The following is an 18,653-nucleotide window of genomic DNA, read 5'->3' as shown; positions in this document are numbered from 1 at the left end:
ATGTGTTGTTCCTGTGACAGAAAGCTACAGAGATCACACTGTCCAGACGCAACACTTCAATACAAAGGAGGATTTGCCCGTCAATTTGGCTGAGAAAACATCAGATCCTATTAGTTTTCTTTATGATTTTTATTTTTGCTGTTTGGAACCACGCACTGAGAATGTATTATGAGGCAAATGAATCACTGATCATGTGATCCTCCTCACTGATCACAAGTCTCAAGAAAATGTGAGGCATCTTGACTCTCACTTTGTGTGTGTGTCTGTCACTGGGTGTGGCTGAGGTAAAAGCTGGATGTAGACGTCAGAGATGTTGTTAACAGATGTGCAGGGGGTTGGAAGTTACATGAGGCTACAGAGAGTAAGTAAAGGGCCACCGTACAAAAAAACACAAACACAAATTGACATCAACTTCCTCCTCTTCTTGTTTTTTTTTTTTGTACTATCTCACTTTTTAAACATCAGGGCTCTCAAAAAAATAGGTATAAGAGATAATTTGGTCTAAAACACCAAATGCACAATTAAATGTGAAATCCTTGCACATTCACTTGGAAGATTTATGGGGGTATTTATAATTTATGGAAGATGAACATTCTCGGGAGGCCTTTGTACATATTTGCGGGCAGATGTGACTGAGGAGGTTGAACGGGTTGCAAATTATTGTCTGGATTGGTAGTTTGACTTATGTCAGTGACCCTGAGCAAAACACTTAACTCCAAACTTGACTCAATGCTGCCACCTGGATGTGAACACTGTAGAGGGGCAGTCTATTTACTGGATATCTACAAAACATAACGCAAATCCTAGTGAAACACACAATACTAAATAAATTAACATCATACTTACATCATCTAGATATATTGTATATAAACATTTGAATCTATAATAACCAGTGTACTTAAAAAACAAATAAGCAGTACTTTATGGAGAAAAACTAGATACATTTAAGTCTGATTTCTTGCAGTGTACATGATGTTATGCGTCAGATTTACCAGAACTATATTTTGTTTTAAATTGACATATTTACTCACATACTTCACAGATGTACTCTATACCAGATGTTCTTAAAAGCGTTTTTCCCTTTTTTCTTAAAGAGTGTTTGGGATTAGTTGACAGTGGACACCTGAGGGACTGTGACTCAAACGTGTACAAATCTGGTTTCTTTGATACATCAGTTATAAAACTTGATTGGAAAACATGAACGACTAATGTCATCTTTGTTGTGTCCAATGTTTCTGTTACTATTGAACAATATATGTTTGGTCTTTTTAGTGGGGTCTTTCATACCTGGTCAGAATGACTGAACAGGCCGACCAGACACAGGCTCAGGAAACGAAAACAAGACACAAAAGGCCCACAGATCACAGAGAGAAACAAAAAAACACCTTCAGTAGAGATGCAAAATGGCATAACAATTTATAAAGTGAAACAAAACAACAAAAACGCAGACCTACTACAAAGAGAAATCACAGAAAATATGCAGAAATGACTTACCTAAAATAACTTCAGTAAAATTAAAAACTGATAAAAAAAAAAACATGACCAGATGAGTGAAGAGATGGAAATACAACCACATGAGGAACCATGTGAAACAATCACAATTAAATGATAAAGTCACACAAAATAGCTAGCCATGGTTGTTTGTATCATAATCTGTCAGTGGATGTAGTATCACAGACCATTCAGAGTGCAATTGCCTTAATATAGTTAGTTATGTTATGTGGTTATGTGGTAATGAGTTGTATTGTACCCCAAAATCAAATCCCACTGGCTTTTTTCCTCCCTAGATAAAAACACAATAACATAGCATTTTAACATTGAATCGATATATTCATTAGATATATACATTAATAACATATTACTTAATGTTTATAATTAGTAAGAAACCAAAAACAACTTATTTTGCTTTGAGAGAAAACATGTTTTTTTTCACAATAGGGCAGTCGAGCCTGTGGGGGGGGCTGCTCGTTCTTTCTCAGGGCCTAATTCGTGAAACCGGAAGAGGAAACCAGCAGCGGCTTGTTGTGGGCTCGTGTTAGCGGGGCCATTGTAACGTAAGGGGAACGCATTTTCTGGTGTGAAACACGAAAACAACCCGATGCTACAAATCTGAAGACTGCGCCGATGTTTCCAGCGTCTGTTTAACAAGCAGGCAGAGTCACAGTGTTCAGAGTCAACACACCGGTTCACCTTGAGTTAGAGTGCGCTAAAAGCTCAAAGACAAAACACGCACCATGGCGGATGTTACTGCTCGTAGCCTGCAGTATGAGTACAAAGCGGTGAGTGTGGACACGTACACGTACACGCATTACACACGATGCTCAACACGCTGTTACAGTATCGAGATAACTGTGTTGTGTTTGTAATCCAAGCCACTCCGTGTACAGCTAGCTACTCGGCTAACTAGCAGTTAGCTTAGCTTGAGCCGAGCGCACCACCGTCTCGACTGATCACCTTTCCCCTGTTTTGTCAGAATTCCAACTTGGTGTTACAAGCCGATCGCTCTCTGATCGACCGCACACGGAGAGATGAACCCACTGGAGAGGTGCTGTCGCTGGTAGGGAAGCTCGAGGGGACCAAGATGGGGGACAAGTCTCAGAGGACCAAACCCCAGAAGCTGGAGGAGAGAAGAGACAAGTAAGTCATCTGTGTCAACAACACTTTTTATTGTCTTAGGCGAGTCAAAGAAGCATACAAGTTTCTGTCTAGTTTGAAATTGTCGCCACACACTACATTTACCTCACAATTAATATAGATGAACAATTTTGACTTGATTGTTAAACGCTCATTGTCAAATACTGACTTACAGAGGATGATATTTAGGGTTTAATTTCCTTTAAAAACGAGTAATATAAGATGTCAGTCCAAAGTTATAGCAAATTACTGGTGATTTGTCTGCTGATTTATTTTGAATACAAATAACGAAATTTCTCCACAATTGACGATCACAAAAGGAAACATTAAGCAATTCACAGCTTGATTTTTTTTCTTTACTTTAAAATATCCTCAGTGACTAGTCACAAGCGGAGGACCATTCATCATCATCACTGTCTCGTTTGAAAATATTGCTCATTCATCATTTCACTTGCTCCATTTTGTGGTTCCGGTGTCTGCCTGTAGATATGAGTCTTTTTTTTAACCTTCTCTTGTTCTGTCCTTACAGGAGGCGAAAAAGAGATGAGGACAGACATGATGTCAAAAAAATGAAGGGCTTTACCCTCCTTTCAGAAGGCATTGATGAAATGGTGGGCATCGTCTACAAGCCTAAAACCAAAGAAACCAGAGAGACCTACGAGGTCTTGCTTAGCTTCATACATGCTGCTTTAGGAGACCAGGTCAGTGAGAACTTCAACTGCCATTTCATTTTGGAATGACGGCTTGTGTGTTTATTTTTCATGAGTAAGCTGATCTGTTAATTTGCTTGGTGTCTATATCTCATCTACAGCCACGTGATATTCTGTGTGGAGCGGCTGATGAAGTGTTAGCCGTGCTGAAGAATGACAAAATGAGGGATAAAGAAAGGCGGCGTGAAGTAGAGCAGCTTCTTGGACCTGCTGACGACACACGCTACCATGTTTTGGTCAATCTAGGCAAGAAGATCACAGACTATGGAGGAGATAAGGATTTACAGAACATGGGTATGTACACACCAAGTGACTCAAGTGTAATCACAAGACTAATATAAATATACAGTTCTCTCTGGTGTAGTCCGCCAGTCTAATGTTCCTTGTCATTGTGGAGATATTGTGATTGCAAACAATGTTTTTTTTATCTTCAAGACGACAACATTGACGAAACATATGGTGTGAATGTCCAGTTTGAATCTGATGAGGAGGTAAAAATGGGTCTTTTCTTTAATAATTTCCCCTCTGAAGTTTAGCTTTTAAACATTTGCGCCAAATCGGCTGTGTTTCAAATTTTTCTTTGCGTAATGTGTAGGAAGGGGATGAAGACCAGTTTGGTGAGGTACGAGACGAACACTCAGATGAAGACAGCGAAGGAGAGGAAGCAGGTGTGGGCTCTGCTCTTTCAGCCAATGTAAGTGCAACATTTAGCTCAATACTATTACTGCTTAGCCTGTATTTAGACTGGATCTTTGCGATCATTGCACACTATCCTGCCTTAAAGACTAATTATTGGCTCTTCATTTAGCTTGGTGCCACAGGGGATGTGATGACAGTGAAGAAGAAGGATCTTCATCCTCGAGACATCGATGCCTTCTGGCTCCAGCGTCAGCTCAGCCGTTTCTATGACGATGCCATTGTCTCACAAAAGAAAGCCGATGAAGTCTTAGAAATCCTCAAGGTACGTTTGTCCCCTTATCTGTTCATAGTGTGTTTCTTAGCAAAGATGAGTATATATTTTTCCATCCATATCATCCCTCGTCTCTTTGTATTCCACAGACTGCCAGCGATGACAGAGAATGTGAGAATCAGCTGGTGTTGCTGCTGGGCTTCAACACCTTTGATTTCATCAAAATCCTCCGACAGCATCGTCGCATGAGTAAGTTTGTGTTGTAGAGTCACGTTGTTTCAAATTGTTGTATCTCGTAATCTTTGGTTTTGAAGAGATTGATTTTGTTTCCCCGACTCACAGTTCAGTATTGCACCATGCTGGCCAGCGCTCAAAGTGAGGCCGAAAAAGAACGGATCACAGGAAAGATGGAGTCTGATCAGGAACTGTCAAAGATTCTTTACCAGCTGCAGGAGACAGAGAAGGAGGACATTATTCGAGTAAGACCACTGTTCATGAAAACACCTTATCACTTAACAATTTTTGTTTTCTTATGTTTAACCCATTTCATCTGTTTTTTGAATGTGTTTTACTTTAGGAGGAGCGCTCTCGCAGGGAGAGGTTGAGGAAGTCTCGTGTTGATGACTTGGAAGCTATGGACATTGACCATGGAGAGGTAAATAATGCATCACTGTTCATAAAGCAACTGAACGCCATGTCAGCACGTTTACTACGTATGTTGTTTTGGACTGTGAGATGATCTGAGATTACTACAAAGGTGATAAATGACACCAGTGATTCCACCATATAGCCATCTATATAATCCTTTCTTCTCTTCCAACAGTCGATGGCCCCTCGGCAGGTGCTAGACCTCGAGGACCTGGCTTTTACCCAGGGCAGTCATTTCATGGCCAACAAGCGTTGCCAGCTTCCAGACGGCTCTTTTCGCAAACAGCGCAAAGGTTATGAAGAGGTTCACGTGCCTGCGCTCAAACCAAAGGCCTTTGGTGATGATGAGGTTAGTTGGTTGTGTATTTTATTTCTAAATTTTAAGTTTTCAACATGATAGGAACTGAATTGAAATGTTCATATCCTAAATGTTCTCATGTCACCAGGTCCTTCTGCCTATTGAGAAGCTGCCCAAATATGCTCAAGCTGGATTTGAGGGATTCAAAACTTTGAACCGTATCCAGAGCAAGCTGTTTAAAACAGCTATGGAGACAGATGAGAACCTGCTTGTTTGTGCACCTACGGTAAGAAAACTTGGTTCAACCCAAAAGCATTGTAACGATTACCCAATGTGTGTCTTAAAGTATAATTTTGATATTCTTTGTTTGCACAGGGAGCTGGTAAGACCAACGTAGCCCTGATGGCAATGTTGAGGGAAATTGGGAAGCACATAAACATAGACGGAACCATAAATGTGGATGACTTCAAAATTATCTACGTCGCACCTATGCGTTCACTAGTACAGGAGATGGTGGGAAGTTTCAGTAAGGTAAGCCTCGTCTCACCCATCCAGAGCTTTGTTTGCATTCTTTTGAGATCTCTTGAAACGCTTTAGGGACACAGATCTAAAAATAAGTCTGACTCCTCTTCTCACCTCAGCGTTTGGCAAGTTATGGCATCACAGTGTCTGAGCTGACGGGAGACCACCAGCTTTGTAAAGAGGAGATAAATGCCACTCAGATCATCGTCTGCACCCCTGAGAAATGGGACATCATCACCCGTAAAGGTGGAGAGCGTACCTACACCCAACTAGTGCGCCTCATTATCATTGTAAGTAATGTCAGAGGGTTTTGTCATGAACCACACCTTTCAAAAATGTATAAAAAAAAGGATGTCAAACACATGGTCACTTGCTAACTGTGTTGTGCAGGATGAAATCCACCTGCTGCACGATGACCGTGGACCCGTGTTGGAATCTCTGGTGGCGAGGACCATCCGCAATGTGGAGCTGACCCAGGAGGATGTGCGCCTGTTGGGCCTCAGTGCCACACTGCCCAACTATGAGGATGTGGCTACCTGCTTGCGTGTAGATCCTGCCAAGGGACTCTTCTACTTCGACAACAGGTATATTGCTTGTAGAATATAAAAGTTAATATAAGTAGTTTCTTTTCTATACATGGACAAGTTTTCTTAGCAGATAAATGAGTTTTTATCTCCCTATAGTTTCCGCCCGGTCCCCTTGGAGCAGACGTATGTCGGCATCACAGAGAAGAAGGCCATCAAGCGTTTCCAGATCATGAATGAGATTGTGTATGAAAAGATAATGGAGCATGCTGGAAAGAACCAGGTAAGTCCTGTTCTTCTTAACTTACCTGATTCAATGACCTTATTTCTGTGAAGAAACATATCCACAATGACTTGTAACAGCCAATGCAGTTGTCCCACTCTACCAGCTGAAATAACACTGACCACTGACAAAATGTCACTGGATTTAAATGTATCCTTTCACCCTTATCTACAACAGGTACTAGTTTTTGTCCACTCCAGGAAGGAGACTGGAAAGACTGCCAGAGCCATACGAGACATGTGCTTGGAGAAGGACACGCTGGGTCTCTTCCTCAGAGAGGGCTCAGCCTCCACTGAAGTGTTGAGAACTGAGGCCGAGCAGTGCAAGGTGAGCCGAGATTCACTGAGATGAAACTGCACAGCAACAAAATTAGATAAAAAAGAGTAACATTAACACCTGAACTTTCTTGACCAGAACCTTGAGCTGAAGGATTTGCTGCCCTACGGTTTCGCCATCCACCACGCTGGTATGACCAGAGTTGACCGTACGCTGGTGGAGGATCTGTTTGCTGATCGACACATCCAGGTCCTGGTGTCTACAGCCACTCTGGCTTGGGGAGTCAACTTGCCGGCACACACTGTCATCATCAAGGGAACGCAGGTGTACAGCCCAGAGAAAGGCAGGTGGACTGAGCTTGGAGCCCTGGACATTTTACAGGTCAGTCTCTGCTAGATTTCTACCAAAATGTTATAAATACCACTGTGTAACAACACTAACAGTAGTAATTCTATTATGTCTGGTCTCAGATGCTTGGTCGAGCTGGTCGTCCTCAGTACGACACCAAGGGAGAGGGAATCCTGATCACGTCTCATGGAGAGCTGCAGTACTATCTGTCCCTGCTCAACCAGCAGCTGCCCATAGAGAGTCAGATGGTTAGCAAGCTGCCTGACATGCTCAACGCAGAGATAGTCCTGGGCAACGTGCAGACTGTAAAGGTGAGAAGCTGATAAGCACAGACACTTTGTCAAAGGAGCTGATTCTATATCTTCAGTTAATGTAAATTGTCATATTTTCTTGTATCAGGACGCTGTCAACTGGCTTGGCTACACCTACCTGTATGTACGCATGCTCCGCAACCCCACCCTGTATGGCGTCTCTCATGATGACCGGAGCGCAGATCCCTTGTTGGAGAGACGCAGGACGGACCTGGTGCACACAGCAGCCAATGTGCTGGACAAGAACAGCCTGGTCAAATATGACAAAAGGACGGGCAGCTTCCAGGTATGAACGTGTTTCAGCTGAGTTTGTGTTTCCAGCATAAATTAGTCATGAACCATTGGGTTTAATGGTGGACCTCTCTCTTTCCCTGAAGGTCACCGACCTGGGACGGATTGCCAGTCACTTCTACATCACTCACGACTCCATTCAAACCTACAACCAGCTGTTGAAACCCACTCTCAGTGAGATCGAGCTCTTCAGAGTCTTTTCACTTTCCTCAGAGTTCAGGAACATCAATGTGAGAGAGGTATGTTGACTCCAGAAGGACATGATGGTTTGAATCTCCTCAACAAAACTTCATAAACCATGTGTAATTAAATAGTAACACGTAGCCCTGTATTTTAGGAGGAGAAGCTGGAGCTTCAGAAACTACTGGAAAGAGTTCCTATTCCTGTGAAGGAAAGCATCGAGGAGCCAAGTGCTAAGGTAACACACACATCAAGGGATGACTATTATTAATCTGAAATACAGTGTTTATTCAGAGCACAATTTTCTTTTTAAAGTGAAACATTCTTCTAAGCAAAGTAAAGTATTTTATTTGTGTGTTATCTGGGTTCAAGATCAACTGATCATTTGTATGATCTAGTCCTGAAGGGGCTCTTAGTTGGTTTTGTCAGGTTGTTTTTCCTGCTGACGGATTGGACAAGCAGCTCCGAATTCAGCTGAATGATAACCTCTGTACTTTCGTTGTTCTTATTTCAGATCAATGTGCTGCTGCAGGCGTATATCTCCCAGCTCAAACTGGAGGGCTTTGCTCTCATGGCAGACATGGTCTATGTTACACAGGTATGGCCAATCACCCAGTCCTGTAATTGCTCTGCTATTTCAATAAATTCCCCCAGGCACATTTCTCAATATGTTTTGGGAAAGTTATGTAATCTTAAATTGTGAGAAAACTTCATCTTTTGAAGATAAGGTCCGTACTCTGACATGTTTAAAATATGTTTCCCTGCATTAATGCCTAATGTAACTGTCCATAAACACTGTCATTCATGATAAATAAAATTAATTTGATTTAATAGTAATCTTTACCTTTTCTTACAGAGTGCTGGAAGGTTGATGCGGGCCATATTTGAGATTGTGCTGAACAGGGGCTGGGCTCAACTCACAGACAAGACCATGAATCTATGCAAGATGATTGACAAGAGGATGTAAGTCCGACCGTCTTCTCTCTTGAATTAACATAGATGTTACTGTTCCAATGCAGGTCGCTGATTCTCTATATCTCCACAGGTGGCAGTCGATGTCTCCGCTCAGACAGTTCAAGAAACTGCCCGAGGAAGTGATCAAGAAGATCGAGAAGAAGAACTTCCCCTTCGAGCGTCTCTATGACCTCAACCATAATGAAATTGGTGAGTTTTCTCCTCCACGTCATCATCATTGGATTCCCTCCCTAGTCGGGTGAGTTCTTGAAAGTCACATGCTTTATTTTTCTTAGGCGAGCTGATCCGAATGCCAAAGATGGGGAAGACCATCCACAAATACGTCCACCAGTTCCCCAAACTGGACCTGGCCGTCCACCTGCAGCCCATCACCCGTTCCACACTGAAAGTGGAGCTCACCATCACTCCTGACTTCCAGTGGGATGACAAAGTGAGTAATGAGAGCTATGATGTGCTGCACACAAAGCATCTATCACCCACCCTCCTGACACTTCATTTTTCCTTTTAGATTCACGGATCATCCGAAGCTTTCTGGATCCTGGTTGAGGACGTGGACAGTGAGGTCATCCTCCACCACGAGTACTTCCTGCTCAAAGCAAAGTACGCCCAGGACGAACACCTTGTGACCTTCTTTGTCCCAGTGTTCGAGCCCCTGCCCCCGCAGTACTTCATCCGTGTGGTCTCCGACCAATGGCTCTGTAAGTAACTTGATAGAAATGTGTTGTGCAATCTATATAAACACAAAGCATTTCAACTCCCTACTTTATTATTCCTGTTTCTTTTCAGCCTGTGAGACTCAGCTCCCGGTGTCCTTCCGCCACTTGATCCTACCAGAGAAGTACCCTCCTCCCACTGAGCTGCTGGACCTGCAGCCTCTGCCTGTTACTGCACTCAGGAACTCTGCTTTTGAGGCTCTCTACCAGAACAAGTTCCCCTTCTTCAACCCCATTCAGACCCAAGGTACAGAAACATTTTAAATAACGTGTCTGCCCCTTATCCAAAGACATTTCCATCGAAGGCTGTGTGCATTTTGTGTTGCTTTCATGACTCATTTTTATTGTTGCTTCCCCACAGTGTTCAACGCGGTGTACAACAGTGATGATAATGTGTTTGTGGGAGCCCCCACCGGCAGTGGAAAGACCATCTGTGCTGAGTTTGCTATTCTGAGGATGCTGCTGCACAACGCAGAAGGTCGCTGTGTCTACATCACCCCAATGGAAGCACTGGCTGAACAGGTGTGAAGTCATGTGGAAGCTGAAAATGCACTTATCATTACAAGCATTGCTTATTTTTCCAGCTCTAACTTCATCAATAAATCGCACCATCTTCGTCTCTCAGGTGTTTGTTGACTGGCACCAGAAGTTCCAGGACCTCCTGAACAAGAAGGTGGTTCTGCTAACAGGAGAGACGAGCACAGATCTGAAGCTCCTGGGAAAAGGTGACATCATTGTCAGTACCCCGGACAAGTGGGACATCCTGTCACGTCGCTGGAAGCAGAGGAAGAACGTCCAGAATGTCAGCCTCTTCATTGTGGATGAGGCGCACCTCATCGGAGGAGAAAACGGAGTAAGAACACAAGACTGCTTCATGCTGCATTGTCATATATGCAAGGCATGTACTATGATAAGACATTTTTAAGGCTGTGCATGCTGCTAATGTCCCTTGTTTCTTTTAATTAGCCTGTGCTTGAGGTCATCTGCTCCAGGATGAGGTACATCTCCTCTCAGATTGAGCGTCCCATCCGCATTGTGGCCCTGAGCTCTTCTTTGTCCAACGCCAAAGACGTGGCCCACTGGCTGGGCTGCAGCACCACAGCCACGTTCAACTTCCACCCCAACGTCAGGCCCGTGCCTCTGGAGCTACACATCCAGGTCTGTAAACACTGTGTTGGTCAGCTAGCGAGAGGACACACATCCCTGTTGGGTTGATTTGTTATTAACTTGTTATTGCTTTCTCAGGGCTTCAATGTTAGTCACACTCAGACCCGCCTGCTGTCCATGGCCAAGCCAGTGTACCACGCCATCATGAAGCACTCCCCCTCCAAACCTGCAGTGGTGTTCGTCCCATCCCGTAGACAGACTCGCCTCACAGCCATCGACATCCTCACTTTCTGTGCCGCCGATGTCGTTCCTCAGAGGTCAGTCAATACTCTGAGACCACGCCCCTCGATAAGAAATGGATTGTGAACGTGGTCATGTGCCACTCATCTCCACACTACTGACAAAGAGTGAACGTTTCCCTCTCTCTCCAGGTTCTTGCATTGCACTGAGAAAGACCTTGCTCCATTCCTGGACAAAGTAAATGATGCCACTTTGAAAGAGACTCTGGCCAACGGTGTGGGTTACCTGCACGAGGGCCTGTCTGCGATGGAACGCAAAATAGTGGAGCAGCTCTTCAACTCAGGTAAGACCCCCCCCTCCTGCCCCGTACCCTCAGCACTGACTTTAAAGGTTTCTGGCTGACTAAATCTTTTCGTTACCTTTTATTTGCAGGTGCTGTTCAGGTCGTGGTGTCGTCTCGTTCACTCTGCTGGGGCATCAACATCTCGGCACACCTCGTCATTGTCATGGACACCCAGTACTACAATGGCAAAATCCATGCGTAAGGCTTTTACTAGTTTATGTTCAATAGGTGTGTATGGGTCTAATGAATTGTGTTAGTGACATCATCCCCCTGTTTCTTCAGATATGTGGACTATCCCATATATGACGTCCTCCAGATGGTGGGCAAGGCGAACAGACCCATGCTGGACGACGAGGGACGCTGTGTGATCATGTGTCAGGGCTCTAAGAAGGTATAAGCATGTCAGCTCTTTCTGTCCTATTCAGTTTTGAAAACTGACCTGTGTTTAAAGCTTTGACTGTAAGAACAAACCAAACAGATTTGTTTTTTTTCTCTCAATAGGACTTCTTCAAGAAGTTCCTGTACGAGCCGCTGCCGGTGGAGTCTCACTTGGATCACTGCCTCCACGACCACTTCAACGCTGAGATAGTCACCAAGACGGTGGAGAACAAGCAGGACGCTGTGGACTATTTAACGTGGACGTTCCTCTACCGCCGTATGACCCAGAATCCCAACTACTACAACCTGCAAGGTGAGAGTCATCCTAGCGCTCAATTTTCGGTTTGGAATAAATCTAGTTTTATTGATACTGGATTAGAAATGATTTCTAAATGCTATGATTTGTTCTTACCTTGTCAGGCATGTCCCATCGTCACCTGTCAGACCACCTGTCTGAGCTGGTTGAGAACACATTACATGACCTGGAGCAGTCCAAGTGCATCAGCATAGAGGATGAGATGGATGTAGCACCTCTCAATTTGGGCATGATCGCTGCGTACTACTACATCAACTACACCACCATCGGTTTGTGCCAACACTGATGAAAATCTCTCCCGTCAGTTCCTGACTATTGATCAACGTTTGGATTCAAACATAACTGTTGCTTTATGTTTGTGTTTGACAGAGTTGTTCAGCATGTCCCTGAATGCCAAGACAAAGATCCGTGGGTTAATTGAGATCATCTCTAATGCTGCCGAGTACAAGAACATTCCCATCAGGCACCACGAGGATTCACTTCTCCGACAGGTAAACGCAGCACACTGACAGTTAACCATCCATCTTTACACAACAAGCCATCCCTTTTAAGTCAGGAAGATGACATCTAAATTTGATTACTCGTCTCTGCTTTTCAGCTGGCACAGAAAGTGCCTCACAAACTGAACAACCCTAAGTTCAACGACCCCCATGTGAAGACCAACCTAATGCTGCAAGCTCATCTCTCCAGGATGCAGCTGAGCGCTGAGCTGCAGTCAGACACCGAGGACATTCTGAGCAAGGTACAGATTAGCTGTGATATTACCACTGAGGGTCCTGTATGTTCATTTCTCTTGATTTCATTCAATTCTACACATTTAATTTTCGTGTGTGTTGCATCCGCAGGCGGTCCGACTGATCCAGGCCTGTGTGGATGTGCTGTCCAGTAACGGCTGGCTGAGTCCTGCCCTGGCAGCTATGGAGCTGGCACAGATGGTCACACAGGCCATGTGGTCCAAGGACTCGTACCTCAAACAGCTGCCCTTCTTCACCAACGAGCACATCAAGCGCTGCACAGATAAGGTACATCACTGTTTTGTCACCAAGTGCATTTGTAACTCATCAGGGATCGTTTGCATATTGAAACCGACCACGTGGTCCCTGCTCTTTTCATCAGGGCGTGGAGAGTATCTTCGACATCATGGAGATGGAGGATGAAGACAGAACTGCTTTGCTGCAGCTCTCAGACGCTCAGATGGCCGACGTGGCTCGCTTCTCTAACCGCTACCCCAACATCGAGCTGTCATACGAAGTGGCAGAGAAGGACAACATCAAGAGGTACAGAGCCTTTCTGTCGGCAGAATCTTTTCTAGAAGTCACAGATTGGATTTTATAATAGTCGTACCTGTTTTGTACAATTGTGAATGTGTGCTCCCATGTGTGTTTGCAGTGGGAGTCCAGTTCTGGTTCAAGTTCAGCTGGAGAGAGAGGAGGAGGTTACTGGGCCTGTCATCGCACCTCTCTTCCCTCAGGTACATCCTCTATTTGTGCACTTCTTAAAGTCTCTGACATTTCTACACTGAAAATACAATAACTTTGCTCTCAACTCTTCATTGTTAGAAACGTGAGGAGGGCTGGTGGGTGGTGATCGGAGACCCCAAGTCCAACAGCCTCATCTCCATCAAGAGGCTGACTCTTCAGCAGAAAGCAAAGGTCAGTGATCTTCTCCCACCAGAAGCATTCTGTGGCTTAACATGCTCTGGAAACCCTCATGTTAACCAGTCACGTTTCCCACCTGCAGGTTAAGCTGGACTTTGTTGCCCCGGTGATGGGCGTTCATAACTACACCCTGTACTTCATGAGCGACGCGTACATGGGCTGTGACCAGGAGTACAAGTTCAGCGCGGATGTGAAGGAGGCGGACAGCGAGGGAGACAGTGACTCAGACTAATCAGATCTTTGCAGCCTCTGACATTTTGTTTTATATAAAGGATCAGTAGGTAGTTTTTCCTTGTTTGTTTTTTACTGTAGATATTCAGCCTGGTTCGTGCCACTTGTCTTTGTAAGCGTGTCATGAATCATCATCTATGCTCTTGTGATAAGGTGTCATTTTAAAATCTTCTGAATGAATCACCTCAGTCCAGATCAGTGTACAGCATCTGTTTACAGCTAACAGTCAGAAATGCAGTCGATACAAGGTCAAATGAGGCCAGTTTGGGTTTTCAATGATTTAAATCTATTGCACACTGTGCTAGCTGATCTACTGTCAGTTTTCAGGTCTCACTGAAATTAAAATGTTGCAGATTAAAATAACATGAAACACTGGTTGACCAAATTTAGATGTTACACTATTCTTTCGGATTTGAAATTTAAATACAGAAGAAAACCCTCCACTTATGTATTTCGATTTCTTTGTTTTCTTATGAAATCTACTTCTGGAACTTGTCTAAATGTTTTTACATGATGTTCTGTCTGGAATATTTTTTTGAAATAAAGAGAAGCCACCTACTTGTTTTGTTTTAAATTTATTTATATAAACATCATGAATGAATAATTTCTCAATTGGGCAGTAATAATATAGACATGGCAGGGAACGTGGTTATACTGCTGAGCTTAGATGAGCTGTTAAAAGTTGAGTGGACAACAATGCTCCCTGTTGGAACCCGGGCTGTTCAGTGCGAGACATTCACTCTTCCTCCTGGAACCTCCAGATGGCGAAGTCTCCGTCATCACTGCAGGTGGCCAGCAGTCCCGCCTCCTTCGGGTTCCAGGCCACACAGTTGACATCCTGATCGTGAGCCTTGGTCCCCTGAGCAGCCAGCGAGAACACCGGCTGGTCGGGATCAGCCGACTCGTCCTCCTTGAAAACTCTCACTGCGTCGTCCCCGCTGGCGGTTGCCAGGGCGCCGGTCAGCCGACACCTGAACAGATTCAATTCTCAGTTTGATCTAACAGGATGACAAAATGTGTCAATACTAAGTAAAGCGGTGGATTTCTAACCTCAAATCCCTTCATATAACTGGATCAAAGGTTCTCAGGTTTTTCTCAGCCTAGGATCCCCTTCTAGACAGAAAATATTCTGGGGACCCCAGTGTGATTGTGCTATAAAATAATTTTACACATTTTAAACTTCAATTTATATAAGGGAAAGTTATTTTATCCACGTCAGGACAGAATACCCATATGATTATTTTAATCCATCAATCTGGAAACCTATTACAGACATGGCCGACCGTCATTTAAGAACCACTGATCCACACCAAGGTTGGATGGCTGTGAGAACATTGAGCTGGGTCTTACCAGGCAATGTCATACACTGTTCGTCCATGGTACCCGGACAGAGTGCAGATACATTTCCAAGTCGAGTCCCCTGTTACACAAAGCAGTGACGAAAAATAATCACACTTCTTATACTGACAAAAATGCATTACATGTAGATTTGTATAAACTTGGACCATCTTATTAAGTCGATTTTTTTTTTCAACAACTCACCCTGTCCAGCTTCATTTGGAAACTCTTTCCAAATCTTGACCGTGCGGTCATCGCTGGAGGAAGCCAGTCTCTGTCCAGTCCGATCAAAAGCCAAACCCCACACTGTGGCTGTGTGTCCCTGCAGGGTCGCCCGACACTCCCAGTCATCGTCTTCCTCCCTGTAAATGCAGATGTTGTTGTCGTAGCTGGCTGAAGCCAGGAGCTGTAAACGCACACAGTATATTCACTTAGTAAAGCAACGGTGTGAGAAATGAAGAAATCCTTCATGTGCCTATAGAGCAGAGAATCACCCACCTCCTGGGTCGGGTGCCACACAACGTGCTTGACGTCTTGTGTGTGAGAGTTCACCACAGTAACGCACTCGTACTCGTCCTCTTCATCCACTGGGAAACCCAGATGAAAAGAAAACAATTGTATTTCAAAACTCAGAGCTACAGCTCAATGATACATGAACGTAATTCCTTCTGTGAACTGGACTCAAACTATGACTCTGAGGTGGTCACACAAACTGAAGCTTCACACAAACCTTCCCAGACCCAGACGCTCTTGTCTCTGCTACATGTCGCCAGCAGGTTCCCTGAAGGAGCCCACGCCACACACTTCACCTCATTTTCATGTCCTTCCAACACAGTCAGACTCTGGGGGAGAAGGTGAGACTCAGGGTTAAATCTTCAAAAATGTGCAGCGTTGCAGAAACATTGTGAAGATTTAAATGTCTCGTCTTACCTCAAAGTCATTGTCCTTCTTTTTCCAGATGCATGTGGTTGCATCGAAGCTGGCAGATGCCAGATAATTTCCACAGGGAGACCAGGCCACCTTCCTCACGGTGCGCTGGTGTCCATCCTGAAGCACAGTCTTACAAATCCAAGAGTCACCTGAAAAATGGAAGCTTGTCAGCCATCAGAGAAGAACATTGTTTTTACCTCCAAAATGTAAACCATGAATTCGCCCTTTTGTTTGTTTCTCAGCAGGATTGTTGAACAAACTGAACAGATCTCCACACAACTTGGTGGAAGAACCATAAAGAACCCATTCAAATTTGTATCTGGACAGGAACTTCGTGAAATCAGCCATTTCTATGACATTTTCACTGATTTTCCAGGGAATCATTTATGAATCTGGATGAAAAATCAGATCCATAACATGGAACGGATATCTATGAGTGTTTACAATTTGGTGCAGCTCACAGAATTCAAGGGGGCTGCTGGGCCTTTGAGAGCCATGGTCTCTACTGAGTGCCGTTCTAGTTTTATACTAATTTACTTAACCAAAACACAATATAGACATTGCTGCCTGAATATTTTATGTCCAAAAAAATATTTTTGATCTCTTTTTTGTGGGATTGGGCTTTGCACAGGGAAGGGAGGCTCCATTTTAAAGATAAATATTTGTTCTGGTGTTGCCACTCTGAAATGTTTTACTGTCTGTCTGTATGAACACCTTAAAACTTTAAGTAAAAAAGATCTGATCACAAGAAATTGTTTCTCTTTTGAATTTCCAGATATCATATTGTATCAGCATATATGACTACACACCCAACATGTGCCAATAACAATTAAATTACTATTTGAGCACAACCAAATGTTGAGATGTGCTTTAAGGCAACATCTCTGATCTTTTAATTCCCTATGTACCTCTGTGCAGCTTGTGATCTTTGGTAAGGGTCAGCTGTCACTTCCTGGATCTAGAAGGAAAACTAGAGGGTACAGAGCGTTTGCCTTCAAAAACATCTATTGGAAGGGATATTCCTGAATTTACCTGGTCTTTAATCTCTATAATGGGAAGAGCGTGGCCTAGGGGATAGAGCGGGTGCTCTGCAACAAGAAGGTTGCCGGTTCGAATCCCACTCTATCCCATCTGCATGCCTAAGTGTCCTTGGCAAGATACTGAACCCCTAGATGGCCCCTCATAAAATGATGAGTGTTCTAAAAAATGTAAGTCGCTTTGGATAAAAGCGTCAGCTAAATGACATGTAATGTAATGTAATAATTATTATCAATACCAGTAGTATTTAAGCATCACCTTCTGTACTGCTCTTGAAATAAAGTTATGATGAATATTAGTGGTAGTAGTGATATTGTTATAATTACAGGTTATAAGTAGTAGTAATATTGTTATAATAACAGGTGAACCCATTAAATAAAACCCCTGTGTCTCCAGAGAACTAGGTCCCATTCAAGTAGCTCTGTTTGTTTTACTCTCGTGCCACTGACTGAGAATGACAATGAAGAGGATTTTCTCTGGTTTGACACACGAAACACGATCACTGTCTGTATTTGATCATCGCTGAGGGAACATCTGTCTACAGCTGCAGGAGGAACTGAAGCGAAGGAGATCGGCCTCGTGTTTCTGTTAGAAGACAACACGTCCCTTCACAATGCGCTTGGCTGTGAGGATGTGACCGGACCGTTATTCGGGCGATGTCCCCTCGTGTGTTGAACTCACCCTCTCGTCCCCATATCCGGATAGCCTTGTCCCCGCCACACGAGGCCAGCAGCGTCCCTGACGGGTTCCAGCTGACGTACCAGCAGCGGGAGTCCGGGTGGGCGCTCAGTCTGTGGAGCAGGGTCAGAGCCTGCTTCATGTCGGAGCCGCTTCCTCTGACACTTCCTGACGGTTCCTGACGTCTGACAGACCCGGTAAACAACAACAACAACAACCAGCGTGTGACAAGCTGCACAAACAAGCAGTGATAAACACGGCCCTGTGACTCAGCACCCGGCCTGCTGCAGGTGCACTCGAGGAGACGAGTTCACACCAAAGTACCAAAGTTCACAAAACTATGGACATCACTGGTACCGCAGCCATCTTTGATTATCAGATGCTTCGCGCAAAGCATTGTGGGGCTCGATTCCCTTCCGTGTTGTTTTTTTTTAATTATTTTTTCCCCCTACAATTAGATGGAATATATCAAATAAACACATCAACACGGAAACATGCCCATTTCAGGATTGTAAAAAATAATTAAGTAACGATGAATAATATCTTCCCAGTACTTCTCGTGTTGTAGGTCATTCTTATTTTACTGATTGATTGTTTTTTTTTTTTACATGAATGATTCATATTTATAATTTATATTTGTTTGTACCTTGTCCTTTGTTTGCATCTTGTACCTTGCATGCGTCTCAACATGTTTATACCTGTACTCAACAGTTTACATCATAACCTCCTTGTTTTTATGTGGCTCATAAAATGAAAATAATATAATAAGCAAC

At 43.8% G+C, this 18,653-nt stretch overlaps 2 protein-coding genes across 2 annotated transcripts; one reads left to right on the top strand and one right to left on the bottom strand.

The window, feature by feature from the left end:
• Positions 1 to 2,027: 2,027 nt before the first annotated feature.
• On the top strand, positions 2,028 to 14,454 carry snrnp200 (small nuclear ribonucleoprotein 200 (U5)). The gene is made up of 44 exons (XM_062382904.1): positions 2,028 to 2,279; positions 2,474 to 2,637; positions 3,164 to 3,335; positions 3,446 to 3,638; positions 3,780 to 3,835; positions 3,940 to 4,038; positions 4,153 to 4,305; positions 4,404 to 4,503; positions 4,597 to 4,733; positions 4,832 to 4,909; positions 5,078 to 5,251; positions 5,349 to 5,486; positions 5,576 to 5,731; positions 5,842 to 6,012; positions 6,113 to 6,306; positions 6,406 to 6,529; positions 6,707 to 6,856; positions 6,944 to 7,186; positions 7,276 to 7,464; positions 7,553 to 7,750; positions 7,842 to 7,994; positions 8,093 to 8,173; positions 8,450 to 8,533; positions 8,792 to 8,898; positions 8,981 to 9,099; positions 9,186 to 9,340; positions 9,419 to 9,608; positions 9,697 to 9,870; positions 9,985 to 10,145; positions 10,249 to 10,476; positions 10,590 to 10,781; positions 10,869 to 11,047; positions 11,162 to 11,313; positions 11,403 to 11,511; positions 11,596 to 11,704; positions 11,815 to 12,004; positions 12,112 to 12,276; positions 12,377 to 12,498; positions 12,606 to 12,749; positions 12,853 to 13,029; positions 13,124 to 13,284; positions 13,397 to 13,478; positions 13,567 to 13,659; positions 13,748 to 14,454. Exons 1-44 carry the CDS (start codon positions 2,235 to 2,237, stop codon positions 13,895 to 13,897), a joined length of 6,411 nt encoding a protein of 2,136 aa, XP_062238888.1. The 5' UTR covers positions 2,028 to 2,234; the 3' UTR covers positions 13,898 to 14,454.
• Positions 14,455 to 14,458: 4 nt separating this feature from the next.
• Positions 14,459 to 18,261, bottom strand: ciao1 (cytosolic iron-sulfur assembly component 1). The gene is made up of 7 exons (XM_062382916.1): positions 17,884 to 18,261; positions 16,165 to 16,313; positions 15,965 to 16,076; positions 15,733 to 15,821; positions 15,439 to 15,640; positions 15,247 to 15,316; positions 14,459 to 14,867 (listed from the first exon to the last, which is right to left on the bottom strand). Exons 1-7 carry the CDS (start codon positions 18,020 to 18,022, stop codon positions 14,633 to 14,635), a joined length of 996 nt encoding a protein of 331 aa, XP_062238900.1. The 5' UTR covers positions 18,023 to 18,261; the 3' UTR covers positions 14,459 to 14,632.
• Positions 18,262 to 18,653: the final 392 nt, after the last annotated feature.

The sequence above is a fragment of the Platichthys flesus genome, chromosome 3 (assembly GCF_949316205.1).
Source record: "Platichthys flesus chromosome 3, fPlaFle2.1, whole genome shotgun sequence".
In the NCBI taxonomy this organism is placed as follows: Eukaryota; Metazoa; Chordata; class Actinopteri; order Pleuronectiformes; family Pleuronectidae; genus Platichthys; species Platichthys flesus.
Note: the sequence above shows the minus strand (reverse complement) of the source record. Positions and strands in the feature narration are given on the sequence as shown.

What these genes read in the sequence shown, in the direction of transcription:
- snrnp200 (XM_062382904.1), top strand. Translation starts at nt 2,235, where the DNA reads ATGGCGGATGTTACTGCTCGTAGCCTGCAGTATGAGTACAAAGCG. An exon ending in CCGACAGCATCGTCGCATGA is followed by an intron (nt 4,504 to 4,596) that starts GTAAGTTTGTGT and finishes CCCGACTCACAG; the next exon opens with TTCAGTATTGCACCATGCTG. An exon ending in GAGCCCTGGACATTTTACAG is followed by an intron (nt 7,187 to 7,275) that starts GTCAGTCTCTGC and finishes GTCTGGTCTCAG; the next exon opens with ATGCTTGGTCGAGCTGGTCG.
- ciao1 (XM_062382916.1), bottom strand. Translation starts at nt 18,022, where the DNA reads ATGAAGCAGGCTCTGACCCTGCTCCACAGACTGAGCGCCCACCCGGAC. An exon ending in CCGGATATGGGGACGAGAGG is followed by an intron (nt 16,314 to 17,883) that starts GTGAGTTCAACA and finishes TCCATTTTTCAG; the next exon opens with GTGACTCTTGGATTTGTAAG. An exon ending in AGAAGGACAATGACTTTGAG is followed by an intron (nt 16,077 to 16,164) that starts GTAAGACGAGAC and finishes CTTCTCCCCCAG; the next exon opens with AGTCTGACTGTGTTGGAAGG.